The sequence below is a fragment of the Melospiza georgiana genome, chromosome 3 (assembly GCF_028018845.1).
Source record: "Melospiza georgiana isolate bMelGeo1 chromosome 3, bMelGeo1.pri, whole genome shotgun sequence".
Taxonomy (NCBI): domain Eukaryota; kingdom Metazoa; phylum Chordata; class Aves; order Passeriformes; family Passerellidae; genus Melospiza; species Melospiza georgiana.
In genome coordinates this window covers 37,697,527-37,715,261 of record NC_080432.1, presented here as the reverse complement: position 1 = coordinate 37,715,261, position 17,735 = coordinate 37,697,527, and the positions used below count along the sequence as shown (strand labels likewise).

Below are 17,735 nucleotides of genomic sequence, written 5' to 3'. Positions count from 1 at the left end.
CTGTGAGGAAGCAGGGAACTGGATCATGGTTTTCCAGGTCCTAGGCAAGACTCCAAACACTGCAACATCCTTCCACTGCCATGTGGCTTTAAACAGGGCAAGCAGCTTACTGCAGTGCCACTGAAACTCCATTTAAACGGTGAGAAGATTAATCCATAGCTCCAAACCAGAATTGGATTGTATTCCATTTGCTCTGAAGACTGATAAAGCAAACCCCATAACAGTCTGTGTTTTTCAAATCTCCCAGCTCTATCCAGCAGCACAACTTACACTGAGCTCTGAGGGGTTTTTGTGAACATGTTTTCCTTGTATATAGCCATGATTCCCTAAGTTAAAAAAATATTCACATTCTTCAAATGAGTTGTTTGGTTCCATGGAATGAACCTGCTTTTAAAAACAAACATTTGCATTATCACAATAGTGCTACTGTGATTTAGTAGGTACTATAAAGAGTCCAACAGGAACAAGTCATGTAGGTAAATACTGAAAGAAAAAAAAGTCTTTAGATCTGTGAAAGCTGCTCAATGAGAAATGAATGGTAAGAGATTATGATCTAGTTTCTATACTGCTGCTTGTGATCGCATACCACAGTACCTCAGCTGGGGCTCAGAAAAGTATGGCTTGGAAGATGTGAACAGTGCACAGCATTCATGAATAGACCACATGAAATAAGATCAAAATAACATCTCATAGAAACTGTTATGCTCTCTCATGAGCATATAACAGCTTTGAATGGAAGTTAACCAAGTAGGATGGCTCCTAAACTGTAGCAAGGACAATTCCTCCCCAAATTCTTCACACCCAGTATTGTCACAGACTGGAGAGAGCTGTCAGTTCACCTGGACTCAGACGTGGTCAATCAATAAGATATTTGCAATCCTATCAGCAAGGATTAAATGGAATTCTAAGGGATATATTCTGTAATCCCTGCTTTTCAAGATGCATGACAACTATATAATACAACAGAAGTAAAGGAGATGGAAAATTACATCCTTGGAGGCTGATATGGCTTTTTGTTAGAGAGCTGGTTCATCCCACTGTCAGGCTTGCAGCTGATGCTCCAAGTGCAGCCAGGCATCTTCCTGCAGCTGGTTACAGGAGTGGGGTCTAAAGGCCATGGTGCCATGCAGGTAAGAAATGAAAATACACCATGCCCAGTATCCAAGTGTGGTGCAGTTCAAAACCAGGATCAAATCAAAGTGCCTCATCTTTACAAAATCAAAGGCCAAAACCACCTTTTTTTGTTTTGGCACACAATTTTTTTGCACAGTTAGGGCTAACTGTAAAGGAAAGAGTAAACATACCCGTGGACATTTGTGTGATAGTAATTGTACATGTGAAGAGGAAGGAGGAGCAGAACAGTTAGCACTGAACTCTGGCTCAGATGCAGACCTGCAGCTCTGCAGTGTGTATCAGACCCCAGGCACCAAAGCCTTACTCCCCCAGTTTTCCCTTTTCTCCTGGCAACGAGCTGCAACTCAAGCACTGAGCATGGCCTTGCCTAAGCCTGGATTAAAACATGTGGGAGAGAGAGGGGGCAGGGGCAGGTCTCCCACAACTCTTAACTTGGGCTTTGGTTCCAGCAGGCTTTCAGTTTGTGCTTCCAGGTACAGGGTGGGTTTTCCACGGACAAAGCTGCACTGCAGAGAGGGCCAGCAGCGCGTGCAGGAGCACGAAGGGTGATGGGCACCAGCGTGGCTCTCCCCCACTTCTGCATGAGAAGCAGACCACTGACAGCACAGCAAGACTCAGCATTCTGCAGAAGCTGGTTGTCAGCCTCACATTCTCTTCTTTCTCCACATGCAACTTTAGATTTTAAGTTTTTTTTGTGTGTGCTATGAGACATGCATAAATAAAAATGAGTGGTACCAGGTAATTATCACAGCAGTTGTAATATCCTTACACAGCACCTCAACAAACCAATGGAAGATTTTGCCTTTTGGAGATAGAACATGAAGTGAGGGATAAGAAAATTGCCTCTATAATGCTGCCACAGGGATGCCTCTCAAATCATTTTATCAGCAAAAAAAGGAAGCCATGTCTGCTGGTACCAGCTAAAGATCAGGTTCTAATTTTAGCAGTTGCAGTTAACTCATTCCCAATGGAGTTGCACTTACCATGAGAAGGTTTCTAACTGCTTCAGCACTGAAAGGAAACAAGCATTGAGTCATTCAACTGCAGATCTATATGCAAATATGCTTTTTGGCCCATGAAGGGGAAGCACATAGAATCCGCTGCTATAGCGCAGGCAGCCAAACATTTCCACACATTTCTTATAATGCAAATGCTGAAAAAAAAATTAATTCATTTACCAGCCCGTGTTTTAGCTGTCCCTACACAAGTGTGATCACTGGCATGCACATGCACTCTGTTAGGGACAGAGCCTGTGTATAGGAAATAGAGGCACACTGCATACCTAGCTTTGGTGAGAAAAAGTTTTCATCAACAGATATATTCCCCTTGACATTGAATGGTTCAACAGTAATATTATTAATTTGATTCAAAGGTTATGTTTATATCATATATAACTCAAGATATATTAAGCCAATATATTACATTTTACTAAGCTTCTGAAGACGATAATGATCAATTTTTTTCAATTATTAACTCCCAGAACAGCAATTCTGTATAAAGAATTTAGTTCCTCACCATATGGTAATTTTCTCTGTTGACCTCTATTGGGCCTACAATAGAATCCACATCACCCAAAAAAATTCCTTATAGCAAAGCTGATTTAGTACAAAGAAATGAATAAAATACTTCATAATTAGGAGACTTCTGGCTTATCCTAAAGCATGCGCGTAGTGCTAGGAGAATCCCAGCGACTAATATCTAAGGATATTTTAAAAAAGTAAGGACACTCTTCTGGTGAGCAGTGATAAACATGAGGCTCTTTAAAGAGTGACTTTTTCAATGAATTGTGTAAACAGATTTGCACTTCAGAATAAAATCTTGAGCAAGTTATTTTACAATAGGGAATAGGAAATTCTTTTTCATTTGAAGGGGATACAAATAAAGAAAAATATAAAAATATTAAATCCAGTAAAGGTCAATAAAATTACCATGTAATATCAAAAGGTAAGTGTTCTCAAACTGCCATGTGGTTTTCTGCCTGATTAATCCCTGCTATGAGCCTGTCTGATCAGGGGCAGGGAAATCCCATGGGAGCTGGTCTCACACAGGCACCAGGGAGGGTGTGGAATGAAGAGTGCAGGTTGTCACCAGAGAGGAAACAGCAGAACTGGGGACCTCTGTATTCATTGGCAAAATTCACTGAGCACGCTGACAGTAGTCAGAAGGACATCCACATACAGACATAACAAAACTCATGAGGGTGATCCCTTCAAGGCTCTAACATGCAGACAGATGGAAAAACCCTGTCTGTCCCCAAGAGTGGCCGTGGGCTGCAAGGACTGGGGCTCAGCACCGTGTTAGTGTGCAGCCAGCTCTGCAGGGGCATCGGGCTGGGAAGGTGGGAAACACAAATGGGAATTCTGCTGCTATTTTTTCCCAGATGTGCAGAAACTGATAAACAATGGGGGAGGAAATGGCTTGCAAATATCTACAGCTTAAAAACAAAAACAAAGCTGAAATGGATGAGGATGTGCATTACAACTGATATAGAATACACTCCTGTTCTACTCAGAAGGGCAGATTAGCACCCAAAAATATGTTCAGCTTGAGATGCAAACTCCAGTTCTTGTGTTTCCACGATACACAAGCTCACACTAATTTTTAAGACTACCTGCAGGCATTGTTGAATTGCGGCCTGAGTGTAGAGAGAGGGGCACTGCCCTAAAATTCTAGGGTAACTCCAAGGGTTACCATGGAAAGTTCAGATGATATATAATTCCCATAGTTATTTTCACTGCTCTTAATATTTCACATCCATTGGTACAAATATCTCAAATATTTGAGCAGTTAGATACAAAAGAGCTATACAGAAATAATACTGCTGATTAAATTCAGAGAGGAAAGGGTGATTATTAAAATTAATATTAATAAGATTTCTTCTGAAACTGAGTGATAAATAAATATTTAATAAATAGATATTTATAAATAGATAAATAAAAAATAGATATAAATATATAATAGATATTTACCTTATATAGATATTTATAGATAATGATGGTATAACATTAATAATATTTATAGATAACAATAGATATTTACCTTATCTATTGATAAATAATAAAATTGAGAATTCTCATGTGCATCTTGGGTTTGATGAGCATGAAATAGACTGGTGCCACCTGTTTTAGTCTAGGAGCAATATTATTACTCTTTTTTTTTTTCCTCCACAAATATCAACAGTCTATTATTGGCTTTTTAAGCTAAATTTCTGTGAAAATTTACCCTCTAGACTCCCTGCTTGATATTTTATGGAAATGTGCATCTTAAACATTAATTCACTAGACCAAAAAAATATTTTAGGACAGAGAAATGAAAATTGTTGCGGACTGTTGCAAACGATACTAATAAATATTTGCTTTTTGCAGACTTCAATTACACTGAAAAATATTTTTCCTTTTTCTGTAATTAGCATGTGTCTCTCTCATGTGTATTTTTAATGAACAAATTCACATGATAAAACAGACTGGATCCTGATGGAGCACAAAAAAGTTCCCTAAAGAACCAGTGGTGACCTTAGATGGCGTGATTATTTCTGACCTGAGTGTTCAGAACATGTTCAGAACCTAATGGCTGCTCCCTGGCAGCTTATTCTTATTTGTTGCTTTTTTTGTGGGGTTTCTTTTTCATTCTGTGTCAGGACTGGGTAAATTTTGTGCTGCTTTTTCAAACATCTCCTCCCCGGTCATCTCTTCCCATTGCAATTATATTGCATCCAACTTTGTCCAGGCAGTGCTGAGCTGTGATCTCCTATCACTGCCTGGCAGACACTGCTGTCTGTCTCCAGCTGCCCTCAAAGAACAGAGCATTTACTTGTTCTCTTGGACATTGGGGCATTCCTAGCAGCAGAACCAGGCAGGGCTTTCCACTTGGAGCTCAAATGGCTGGAGACTTGCAGAGCCCAGAGGAGAACAAGCTACTCCAGATTTAAATAATCACTGAGTAAAGGTGAAAGGAATCAAAGGAAAGAATTAGAAAAGAGACACATGTGAGGGAAGGAGTCAATGGAGATGGTATGAGAAGAGGAAAGCGCCAAAAAACAAAAGAAAAAATGGAAAACCTCTGTGAAAGACAAGGAACAGATGTCATGTGAAATAGAGTTTCAAAGGCTGAAAAGCATTCGCTGCTGTGCTGCTCCTGCACCTGCCAGAGTGATGTAGCAGCACATGTTCAGGCACCTCCTTGTCTGAGGAGTTCAGTGAAGTCCAACTTCCCTCTGTTCCCCATACCAGGAGGTTTCAAGTGTTATTTTAAACTGTCCATTATTTGGAGAAGAGGAGCAGACACAGACCCCTGAGCACTAACTGAGGACAAACCTTGTTTGTGCCCACCCTGGCCGCAGAGCCAGAAACAGCTCTGCTTTCTCCCTGGCCTGGGCATGGGGTCTGCAGCCCTGGGAGTGGGGAGGGGGATTTCCTAGGATGGGAACAAGCAGAGCTATCACAGATGAGTGATTTGCAAATCCAGGACTTATCCCACTACACTTCAACCACCTACATTTTAAATGTCTAGTCCAGGAAAGTTGTCTGGGCTGCCTCCCAGATCAGTGGAAAGATCACTGCCTATGTAAGACTCTTCTCATCCTTTGACAGGCACTTCTCTATAAAACTGGGGAAAAATTAAATTGAAAATTCCAAAACTTCAAAAGGTAATCAGTCCCACATTCAGGATCCAATTGCTAGGGATTAGTCTGATATTACTGAAGTCTTTGTATCAAATATCTCAAAATGCTATCAATCTGGGCTGGAATCAGAAGCCTAAGAACTCATCAGCTCAGCAGCCTCTTACCACTCTCTCTGAATTGTTCCTCATAAAAAAATCCAAAAAGTGCCATAAGGAATTATGTTGAAATAGCCACCAGATTATCATGTGCTAGTATGTTAACTTTCCTAACTGAATCTGCCATTAATAGGATTAAATGTGCATATTTTCCATGTTTATCTCTATATTTCCATATGTTCTTTCTCTTCCTTCTTTTTCTTATTTACATTTTTCTTTTTTCTTCAACTACCAGATTTTCTAGGCTTGTGAAATAATCACAGAAGTGAGGAACAGTCTGATGTTACTTGCTGTAATTAAGTAAGATATTAAAGGTTTTTAAATAACAGGCCCCTAAAAAAAAATAAAAATAAAAATAAAAATGACTGTAACTTCTTGTCTTAGTCTGAATTAAATCAAGTAAGGGCCAGACAGGGAAGACAAGAACAGAATAGAGGAACCTCCAGAAAAATAGTGACTCTTCCATGATATCAAGCACTTTTGGGGAAAGCAAAATCTTGTTAAATTTTACCAATTAATCTGTAAATGAAAGGTTGAAGGAGATTATAATCTCAGTTGCTTTTAAAGGAAATCAACTTCTAGCCCAGAAAAGATGCTATCAGCTGTGTATTTCTCTGCTGTACACTATTTTTCAGGTTCTGAAAATTTCTGAGGATAACCTACACTGTAGATGCATTTATATTTTGCTGGATGGTCAGAGGTGCCCTAAACCTCATTGTATATGAACTAAAATGAGTGAAATTTAAAAGTTCTAATCTTTGCCACAAAGAAGTAGCACTAAGTGTTATTAATGAAATGCTGATAATATCAGTAGATAGGAAATGCAAAGTTTGGCATGTGTCAAGCATGGCTCTTTGCTGTAATGCAACCTCAGATAATAATGTCAGAAACTGTTGTTGAAATAATGGATCAGTAACACGTATGCAGTGAAGCCTCATTCCCTGCTAAGATTTCATGTTTTCTTACCTGGTCTCTTCTGTAGCTATAAAGAAACCATCATCTGAAGCATCAAGCCAATTTTGCCTCTGGCTCTTGATCACTGGAATGGTGCTGGTCTTAATGGCACTTGCACTGGCTTGCAAGGCCTTCCCATTAGTCATGTGGATGTGGGGAGCAGCATGCTGAAATCACAATGAAAGGGAAAGGTGTTTGTCTGAGAATAAGCATAATTCCCTTAACTAATTCTTCTGCAAAGGGCAGCCTACACACCTCTCAAAACCCAGCTCATCTGCCTCAATCACTACCTGGGGGCAAGATAACAACCTACCTGTGCCCATTGACATGTTGTATGCATAGGTTTTAAAGCTGTTTAAAAACTGAATTAACTATTGCTAATGCCATTTATACAAAAAGATATTGAGGCATGAGTCGATGCTATGAACCAAGCAATTCAGAAACAGAAATCCATTGATTTTAGGAGAGAATTAACATTTTATGAGCAAAAAAACTAACCTCCCAAGCAATGAGACACAAGACCTATTTTTTCATCCAACTATGGCACTAAACTAATTTCAAAAAAATGCATACTTCTCACTTTGCAGGTCCTTACTCTGCCTGTTTTTGTTTTTAAGTAGAAGTCGCTGAATATGATAAGTGGTTTGGTCCTGCTGTTCACCTGAATGGAAGCAGGAAAACAAAGGTGTATATCACCATGTTGATGCCATGGTTCTTAGGTTTACTCACTGGTCTTTATCTAGTTAGAGCTATCTGCAATACATCTGCATTCATTTCACAGCTGATAACATCAAACTGAAAATGATGCATTGATTTTCCTCTCAACCTTTCCCCAGAGTAATTGTGCAATGAGAGCAAGTACTCAGATCTAACAAGAGAAGCTGCCTTCTTACACATGAGAGAGTGGAAATGTTTTCTGTATCATCTGTAGCTAATGTTTTGGAAGAATACACCATGACAAAAACGTGAATCTTGGAAATCTTAATCTTGTTTCCCACATAATCGATTAGCAGCAGGACTAACAACAATTGGACGGAACCAGTTATGATAGAAGACATTACACAAAGATGAAAATTTGCTTACTTTAACTCACATGGATTCAGCATCATGTTTTCTTAGGAAGAAGTACTATTTTCTTGGTGAAATAACACCAGTATTCCACATTACTAATAGCATTTTGTAACATTCCTCAAGTGCACCCAGTGCTGCACATTCGTGGGCGTAGCCCCTAATTAGGGGACCAACACCACAGTCATGAGTAAGGAAGGGACTTGTAGCACCCACAAAACCAGCAGAACAGAGCACAGAACTGATCTCTTAAATCATGTAATAAAAACATAAAATCCAGAAAATATAAACAAGAGCATAATTTTTTCTGAACAATTCTTACACCCACATTCAAAGCATTATATTCACATAATGACAAAACCCTGATCCACACCATTTGCTCTCTCCAGCAGGACAAATTTTATGCATCGGACAGAAAATTTCCATCTATCCATTATGTTATTCGGAGTAACTGAGCCATCTCGGTGGTTCCTTAGATCTCATGTAACAAAACCAAACAAGAAGAGCAGAAACAAGACATCATATTTGAGTGAGTCACATATAAATCTTTCTTAGACCTAAACTATTTTCCTTTGTCTTAAAAACAAAGAAGATTTAGGGTGAATTTAATTGTTGCACATAGGATCATTAATCTATCTTTGTAGCCCTTTAAAAATATTTACTTTTTTCCATTTTTTCAATCGGTGTCTAGACTGCAGTTTAGCTTTCACATATTTTTTCATATTGGCTCTGATGGGGAAAAATACCTAAAAGACATGCTACAAGAAGTAATTCAGCTGTTATTTAGAATAAATTCAGGATAAAGTACATAGCTGCTATGAAATTAGAAATTCATGAAAGTTTTTGACTGCTGATCTCTTCTTGTACACAGTGGGTGGTGCTCAAAAAGAGAGTAAGGAGTCATGCATGGAAAACATTGCCACACATCAGATTTCCCATTCAGTATTTGTATCTGGCAATTTCCTGTGCCACACACTATAGAGGAGCATTCAAGGGCTCCAATGGTATATTTTTGTTGTGCTTCCCAACTCAATAATGGGTTTAAGGTGTCTCCTGTAAAGATTCAGATCTTTTCCCAGGCACCTTTCTAGTACACCATTGAATGTTTCCTTTAGTCAAGATAAGAAATGCAGGCAAAAAACGTTCAGAAAATGTACAAGGTACAAAAAGTGTCTTTCCTGCAGCATAAACTCTGAAAAACAGTAAAGCCTGATGGAAAAAGTATTTGTCTTTTCACAACACTTTTTCCCTTAGCAGAGCCAGATTCTGCAACTAATTCTGAACTTCTGTTTCCTTCTACTTTTATTAGCCCCCAACTCTCATTCTGGGCAAGAGATAACATTATAGAAAACGTCACAAGGCTTACAATATCATCTCATTTCTGTTGCACCAAATTGGTTAGAATTTTCTCTTTTATTTCCTTTCTACCCCAGCCCTTTCAAGCTATTTGAAGAAATTAATTACATTTCACAGAAGGACGAGAGAAAATAAGACCATTGTTCTCCAGTCTGTGCTAGGGCCCACATTAATTTCAAGTTAATAAAAACAATTGAAGCTCTTGACCAGGAAATCAGTTCATTAGTTCCTCTCAAAAAATATATTCACCCACGCATATGAAAATGAGCATTCAATGGCACTGTCACACTAATATCAACACCAAGAGCAAAATTAACTTTCATACAAAGTACTCATTAAATGCTTTTCTTTTATGATGATGATGAACTCAAATTTTCCCTCCTAGAACACAGTTATGCCAGAAAGGTTATGAAAGCCTCAAGAATAATCCCTGCGCTACCACAGAAGTCCTTCTCATTTAAAACTGCTTGCAAAAAGCTTCTGTAATTTCCTCAGAACACCACCGTGTGCAATCAGCTGCTCTGCTTTGATTCTGACTCTGTACATCACTAATGAGCTGCCCTCTGAGTTTGCAACACAGCCCCTGGTGTTCAGGGTCTGCATGCCAGGGCCACATCAGAGCAGCACCTGAGCATCAGGAGTTTGCAGTGTGGACAAATCTTCCTCTGGGATGAGTGACTCCTTTCTCCCAAGTTCTTCACCTCAGTCTGAGCACATTCACTGAGATCTCTTGTTCATCTGTGACAAAACTGTTCCACATTCAAAAGTAGAAAAAACTTTGAGAGCACTCGGAAGAAAAACTTCTCAAGACAAAGGGAGTTCTGATTCAGGCAAACTTCCATCCCTTAAAGAACACAAATATTTCAGTGATTAGGGGGTTATCTCTGGGAAGAGTCTCACCTGTCAAACAGGTGGTGTCCAAGCTGCAGAGTGAGTGCACCCTCACAGACCAAAGGCAATCCTTCCAAGGTCTTCAGCAAGGAGGACTTTACATAAAGGCTGGTTGTTGTGCAGCTCCACCTGCCCCTTGCTGATCCATTCTCTGCTGCTTGCAAGTGCTGCTCATCAAAACTCACCTGGCAAGGGCATGAATTTCCCATCTGCACACAGTGGACAACTGAGACACCTCCAACTTCCAAGAAACACAGGTGATCCCTTCACAAAGAAGCTACATGTCTTTGTCCCTGTCAAATCTTCTGGGAGCAGCAGTGCTGAGTTACAACTGCAAATCAGGTCTTTCAACACAAGCTACACCTGGCATAAGGCTTTGCTGTGGCAGGGAAACCAAGGAAATGACTGCATAGGATCACTATAACCATGATATCTGCTCTAGTGGCAGCTGTGAGTCCAATGAAGTCTGGATACTATCCCAAAAACAACTTAAATTAAAGAGGCAACTCAACATAGCATTTTTATTATCAAGAGTACATCTCCTGTCCTCGCTGGCTCCCAGAGAAGTACAAGGACACTGAGATGCATAATGGTAAGACAAGAGACGAATCCTATACAAATTCAGAAATGGGCCCCAGCTCCTAAATTCTAGCCAAGGTTCCTGCCTATAAGTTGCCCAGTTTTTTATATTGCTATATAAGTGGTCAAATATTTATTCATTGAGAGCCACTAAAAATTCTGAAAAGACACTCAGGTCTGAAAAGACATTCAGCTTTGAAATAAATACATAACACTCAGTAATTCAAAGAGTAAAAATTAACAGTGAACCTTTGTACAATGGCTGAAGGAATGTTTAACTAGACTACCATAAATTCCTAAGCGGATTTCTATTTATGATTTCTTATTTTCCCCCCATTATTTCTAAAAGGAAAATATTCCCTTTGCCTTAAATTAACATTTTTAGGGTATTTTTGTTGTATCTTTAAACAAAACAAAACAAAAAAAATCAATTGAAAGCAGAGCAAAAGATGTTCTCTACAAGGAGAAAGAAATCACTAGAATAAATCAGCTATGCTCAGATGACTGGAAATAACCCATATTAATTGGTTCCATATATTTTGCATTGACCTAATTATACAATATATCATTTAAAACAAGTTTAGAATTACCTTAAGTTTAATCAGATATTGATTCTCTTTTGCCACACCTGAGGTATTCCTATTTCCAAAGGGATTAGCATTATACCTTTAATAAGCATCAAGGGTTGGAGCTGGTTTACTTATTCATAGAAGTGAGAGATGAATGCAAAAATTAATACCCAAAATCTCCACACAGCATGAAGTTGCAAATGTTGATAATAGTATGCAGGCACACAACCACTTTGGGTATAGAATTTCATTAAAAAACCCAAGGGCTATTAAAAATGAAAGATGTTCAAACAACAGATCATATACAAGAAAATAAGCAAGTACTCAACACAAGTACAACTTCGGAACCTCTGGATTTGCTGCCAAACCTTTCACGAACACCTACAATAGTTGTAACGCTGAAAATTCTGTGTTTTATGTGAAAATGCTGAAAATGTAATGCTGCAATCATTTTTCTGTGCAAGGGAAACAAGCCCACCAAAAAACCCCGAAGGAAACAACCCTCCTAAAAGATGACAGCTGACTTGCCAAAGCTTCTGGGCCAAAGTACTGCAATGTTTATAGTCCCTGTTTGTCATATATGGCACACAAAACCTATATAACCTCTGAATACATCATGTCATAGAAGGTATAATTTTGAAGTAAACAGTTATTTATGGAAATCAGTAAATTAGTAATGAAAGATTAAGCTAGGCAACTATGCACAAAATAAACGGAAATTTATTTAATAGTTAAAAGAGAGCATGCTCTCCCTCTCCCCTTATCACACAAATGCTTAAAATATTTTCTGGGTTTTTATTTTTACGAACAAGTATCTGAAACAAAAAACAGGCAATTATCATTGTATTTAAATACAGAAGAAAAATTCTTGTAATGTCCTCAGAAAAACTGGACTTTGTTTTTTAGCAGAGCACACTCTATACCTTGCTGGCTATGACTTCAGCAATAATCTGAATCTTCAAGGAACAAGATCAGATTTAATGCCTTACATTATTTCTGAATCTTCAAGGAACAAGATCAGATATAATGCCTTCCCTATAAATGCAACTTTAAAGAAGTGCAAAAACTTCACCTTAGTAAGACAAAAGTTCTTTTACATCAAAGCAGCCAAGGCAGTAACACAAATTTGCTGTGGTACCTCTCACATTCTCATGACTACAGGTAATGCTTTAACTTTTTATGTTACAATCTAACTGTAATCAGTCAGAAAGAGAGGACTTCAGAGTAAGTATTTGTTACAGTAGCATTTTACATTGGCTCTCAGCAGCACTGCTTTACTACATCTGTATCAGATGTATCGTCTCATACTGTTTCTAATGCACGGAATACCATATTTCCTGCTTTTCCTGCCAGTTTCTATTTACTCACTGGGCAGTAAGAAATTTTCTTTTACACATTCAGTTATGCTTTATATGCAGAGTAGAGCAGACATTGCTGTAACAATTTCTCACTAAGAAGAATACTTACCTTTATTTCTATGTTTATTTATTCAAGTGCAATGAACAATTACTGCACACTGACTGCAGAATATTCACTTGGGGTCTGAGCCATCTGAGCTGTCAGCAGAGAGGTCTCGAGAGGTTTAAAACACAGGAACCACAAGAACTCATGTTATTTGAAAACCTTTTCCTTCTCTCTTTAAAAGTTAGGACATGTTTTGGTGTGAGAGAAAAAATATATAGGAAAACTCCTCATTCTTTTGGCTCAGATTTTAGAACTGTTCTGATATATTAATAGAAAAGAGAGACTGAGTATCTCCAGAGTACAATTAATAGGACAAAAAAGAGTAAAGGTAAAGCAGAGTCAAGGGTTCACCAGCTTCAACACAATTGTCCTGTTCTTTTTCCCAAACCAATGCAGAATGGAAAAAAACATTGAAAAGTTTTTCAATCCCTTCCAAAATTTTATAGCAGAGGAATACACTTGAATAACTAAATATCTTCTTTTGAAATGGGTGTACTTAAAACAAATTCATGACCAAGAAGGATTACATCACATCCAGTAGGAAACAGAAACATCACTTTTCCAGACATCTCTACTGTTTTGAAATCTGTTGTGCTCTGTAGTCCTTACCTATTTATAATTCATTTGCACTGGATTATTAATGTCCATTGATGACAAAGGCAATGAACTATATTAACCCTTTATCCCCTGCAGAATGAAGAAATCCATGGGGGAATTTACCTGTCCCATAAATGCCATACATAAAGAAGATATAAACTTGAAGGGACGCCCTAAAAACTGTAGGAATGGAAATAAACAAGCTCATGTCATGATTTGCTGAGCCTTATTCTAAAATTTCAACACTCCTCTCAAAAACTGATATTTTTCAAAAGCAGAAAGCCCTCTCCTCAAACACCCACAGGACAGTCATCAATCATAAGAGACTGAGAAAAGTTTTCTCTATGAGAATTGCTGTTCAGCCCTTACCTAACTTTATTATGAGTTTGAAAAATAAAGAGATCAACATTTCTCACTCTATAAAAATGCAAGATAGTTACTAAGTGCGTGCCATTTTTTTACATAAAGCTTTCTAATCTCATTTTTGAAGGTGTATCTATCCTCTTAAACATTTCCCATTTCTGGAAACCAAATTATCAAACTCAAGGAGAAGTTAGAAACCGGTCTCTAAGGAATGTTATGCAAAAAATTACTCAACTATTGTTCTATTTAAATGTGCTCTGCCCCATGTGATATAGATACAATGCAAGAAATTTTATTGACATTAATTTGACATAATCAAAAATCACTTAAACATAGAACATAGAATTGTAGTTGAATTTTTCAGCTATTCAAACTGACAGCACTGTTCCCTCTTAAGCTCTTTAATCTCTGATTTTTTCCCCAAGATTTCTCATTAAATAAATACACTCATTTTATGTCTACAATGATAGTGGAATTTAAAAAAAAAATTAAAAAAGAAGCCAATGGCTTAGGATACTACTATATCTACTTCATTTTAAAGGAAAAAATCATAGCTACAGGCAGATCAATACCTATAATTCCCTCTATACTTACCATGATTGTTCTTGTTGTATGGCTGGATGATTCTGGAAAATAAAAGAACCACAGCACATTAGAATGTTTTCTTTATCCACAAAAGCCCTATGTTCTGATGCTCACCCTGAAGGCTAAGATGCTACTGCTCAGCTACAACAATGAACACATCAAAAATGCAGAGACTGGAAAAATTTCTCATGAAATGAGCATGAGACTCATCATTGGTCCTGAATATATATGGCATGCTATAATATGCTGTTAACTGCACTCGTTCTCTCTGCTTAATTATCCTCTTCTGCAAGAAAATATAAAAATGGAACTAATTCATAATTCATGTTTGAAGAAGTGAGGTTTTTTTCATTTTGCTTTCAACATATGGCATCATGAAGGGGTTAGCTCTGCAGACAAAAATACAGATAGTATCAACATAATTACTGTTCCCATTTTAAAAAAAAGCTTTTATAAAACTAGGCAACCCTTTTTCTGAGAATTTTGAGGTGGATGCTCAGTTTGAAACTGACAAAGCTTTTTGAGAAATGCAACATGCACAAAAGTTAATGATTGTCTCCCATATGATAAATCAGGAGTCAATCAACTGAGCTCATGGTTATATTTATACAAATTGCAGAGCAATCACTACTAGGCCAATAATTAACATAGATTTCACCTTGCTGTTTAACTCAGATTACTTTTGCTTTTTACTTTCCCTAAGAACATAAATCACATTCTCTTTGGCTTAAAATGTTACAGTTCACATATTAGAGATCTTGTTCTTTTTCAAAGCAGTGCAACTTCAGTAACAAAGCATAAGTACTTAAAAAACCCACAAGGAAACCCACTGCTGGTCTATAAGATGAAAGATGATAATACCACCAGTCTCACAGACTTGCTCAAAAATTTGGATAGGACACCTTGTTGGCTATAGAGAGTCCTTAAGGAAAGGACATTCATCAAAACCACATGTTTTTATAAAATGTACACAAGTCTGAATGAATTCAATCAGCAGAGTCTCAGTTCTGCAAGCAAGATAAATTCTAATTACTTTTTTTAATTCTTGTCTTGATTCCAAATTGCAACTTAGAGGGTTTCTGACTAGTATCACTTACACAAAGAATTCTTGAGAGATTTTATTATTGTTTAAAATTGTCTTAAGGAGATTAAAAGGACATGAGAACAGCTGCATATCTCTCTCTCAAAAAAAAAGTAATTACACCCTTAAAGTGGCATTTCCCTTTCATTTTGAGGAGTCACCTTAGTCTGAAGGTATAGTTCAATCACTGATAGAAAAAAGGTAAACCATTTTATACATCTCAAACTATTTTTAAACTCCAACATTCAACAGAAATTCCAGTATATAGTTTACATTTACATTTGTACAAGTCTTCATCCTTAGTTTTAAATAAGAAATATTTATATCACTAAGGTCACATTGACAGTACTGTAATGTGAATGCCTACCGAAAGCCAGCAATATCTCAGTTGTGTGTTCCTCTACCAGCCCTCTTTCCCCCTCTTTTTTCATGCAAAAGTTATCATTTATAAATACACATTTAGGTCACTAGTCCTCAAGGCAATTTTTAAACTGGTAGTATAAGAACTAAATATTGTGATAATCTACTGCTTCCTGATACTTGAACATATTTGGCACTATTACAGAGTAAGAGAAGGTCACAGTAGAGTGAAGAACTCTGTAATCTGTTAAATTTTTTTCTTCAGAGTAATTTTTGTTATTAAAACTTTTTTTTTTTTTTTGGCATCGTGGTAAAATAACATTTCAGGACCTGAAAATTCCTGGGAAAACACAGAGACTGCATTAATGGAATAATAAATAGCTGAGACAAAGATTCATTCAATTTATAAGCATAAATATCCAGAAAAAAAAAAACCCACCCAACCACCTTATCTCAAACATCCAACCACCTTATCTCCAAGAGCACAACATTTCCTGAAGAATCCCGAATGTAGGCAGAATTATCCACAAAGTTTAACACAAAGAATGAGGCTTCTTGTCTCTTGAAATAGAGGAGAGATGCATTACAGAGTGCTTTCAGTCACTCCCAAAATGATCAAAGCCCACAAACCAAAAATCCACTTTTTTTATACAGAGATACTTGAAACCTTCCCTCTTACTCAGAGGTGCTGTGCTGTTGGCATAGCTCTATATGCCAAATCTATAAAAACTGTGCTTAGCCATGATTGTCCCAAAATACACAGACATGCTCTCACTCAGTTGTCTGTGAAACTGAGAAGATCTCCCTAAAATGAGCTGAGGAACAACTGAATTTTCCTGGAAATTGTTAAACGGTGTATTTCTGACAAGAACCTGACAGACGCCGTTAATGCAGCGCCAGCAGCTGTTAACTCCAGGATATTAAAATATTGATAATCTAATAATAAAACCCAGCAAAGGAGTGAAAAAAGATGTTATATTTGTAAATATGCCTGTTATATCATGCAATAGACTCATTCTCTTTTTTTTTGCATGTATTTTCCTTGCTGTAGATACTGAAATATCATCTAAGTTGCCAAACAGCAGAGACTTGACTATATCCATAAATACAAAGGTAGGAAAAGAACTCTTTAATAAGCAGATAAAGAGATTCTAGGATTAACAAAGGCTACTAATTATGGTGCCATTGTTACACAATTTAAACTCTTATATACTCTGATACACAAATATTCAGACTTTAGAACTGAGCAGACACCAATTTCTTCCAGAAAAAAAATTATACCCTGACTTGGCCGGTTCTGAAAAACACTTATGCATGGACACATCAGCCAATTTTGTGGAACGCTTTTAACTAAGGCGACTAAGGAAGGAAGTCCTTGCTTTAAAAGGCAGTCACACAGCATTAGAAACCTTTACATAGGGTCTTCACATTAATGCAAACTCCAGTGCAGCTCAAGGGCATCAGATATTATTTAAAAACTACAAAATTCTTGGTATTGAACAGAACAGAAGGCGGAGCTTTGGATTTTCATTTTTATCTGCCAAGTTCTACAATGCTTTAGGGAATTGACATAATCTGGCTTGAATTTTAGGGAAACTGGCATGAGTGGACACTCGGTTTATAAGTGAGTTCTTACAGCAAGAACTGTGATCTGTACTTGCACCCCTCAGTAGGAAGGGAATTCCAGAATGGAGACTGGTTCTCCCCTTAAGGGCAGTGAGTGCCAGGGAAGTGGATTGCCCATTTTGCAAAAAAACTCTACAAAAAACCACACCAAATATCACAGACCAGACACAGGATCTTTCCAGTTCCACTGCCTAAGCACTTTGTAAAGATGCCTTCCCTACTGCATTATGTACTAAAATTATTAGGAACTATTGCTCTGCAATCACAGCTTACAAAAAATAATCAACCTACTTGCCAGTAATCATACACAGAAGCATTGTGAATATGAACTC

The 17,735-nt window shown here is 37.5% G+C and overlaps 1 protein-coding gene across 3 annotated transcripts in view; it reads right to left on the bottom strand.

Annotated features, from left to right (window-relative positions):
• The window catches only part of MTA3 (metastasis associated 1 family member 3), a 167,606-nt gene that overhangs the window by 45,781 nt on the left and 104,090 nt on the right, over positions 1-17,735 (bottom strand). For 2 of the 3 annotated variants that reach the window (XM_058020133.1, XM_058020135.1), the window contains exons 17-19: positions 14,346-14,377; positions 6,877-7,031; positions 2,118-2,145 (exon numbers count right to left, since the gene is read on the bottom strand). In XM_058020133.1, coding sequence (XP_057876116.1) covers positions 2,118-2,145; positions 6,877-7,031; positions 14,346-14,377 — 215 coding nt within the window. The remainder of the gene's footprint in view (positions 1-2,117; positions 2,146-6,876; positions 7,032-14,345; positions 14,378-17,735) is intronic. The other variant, XM_058020134.1, reaches the window with a different exon arrangement.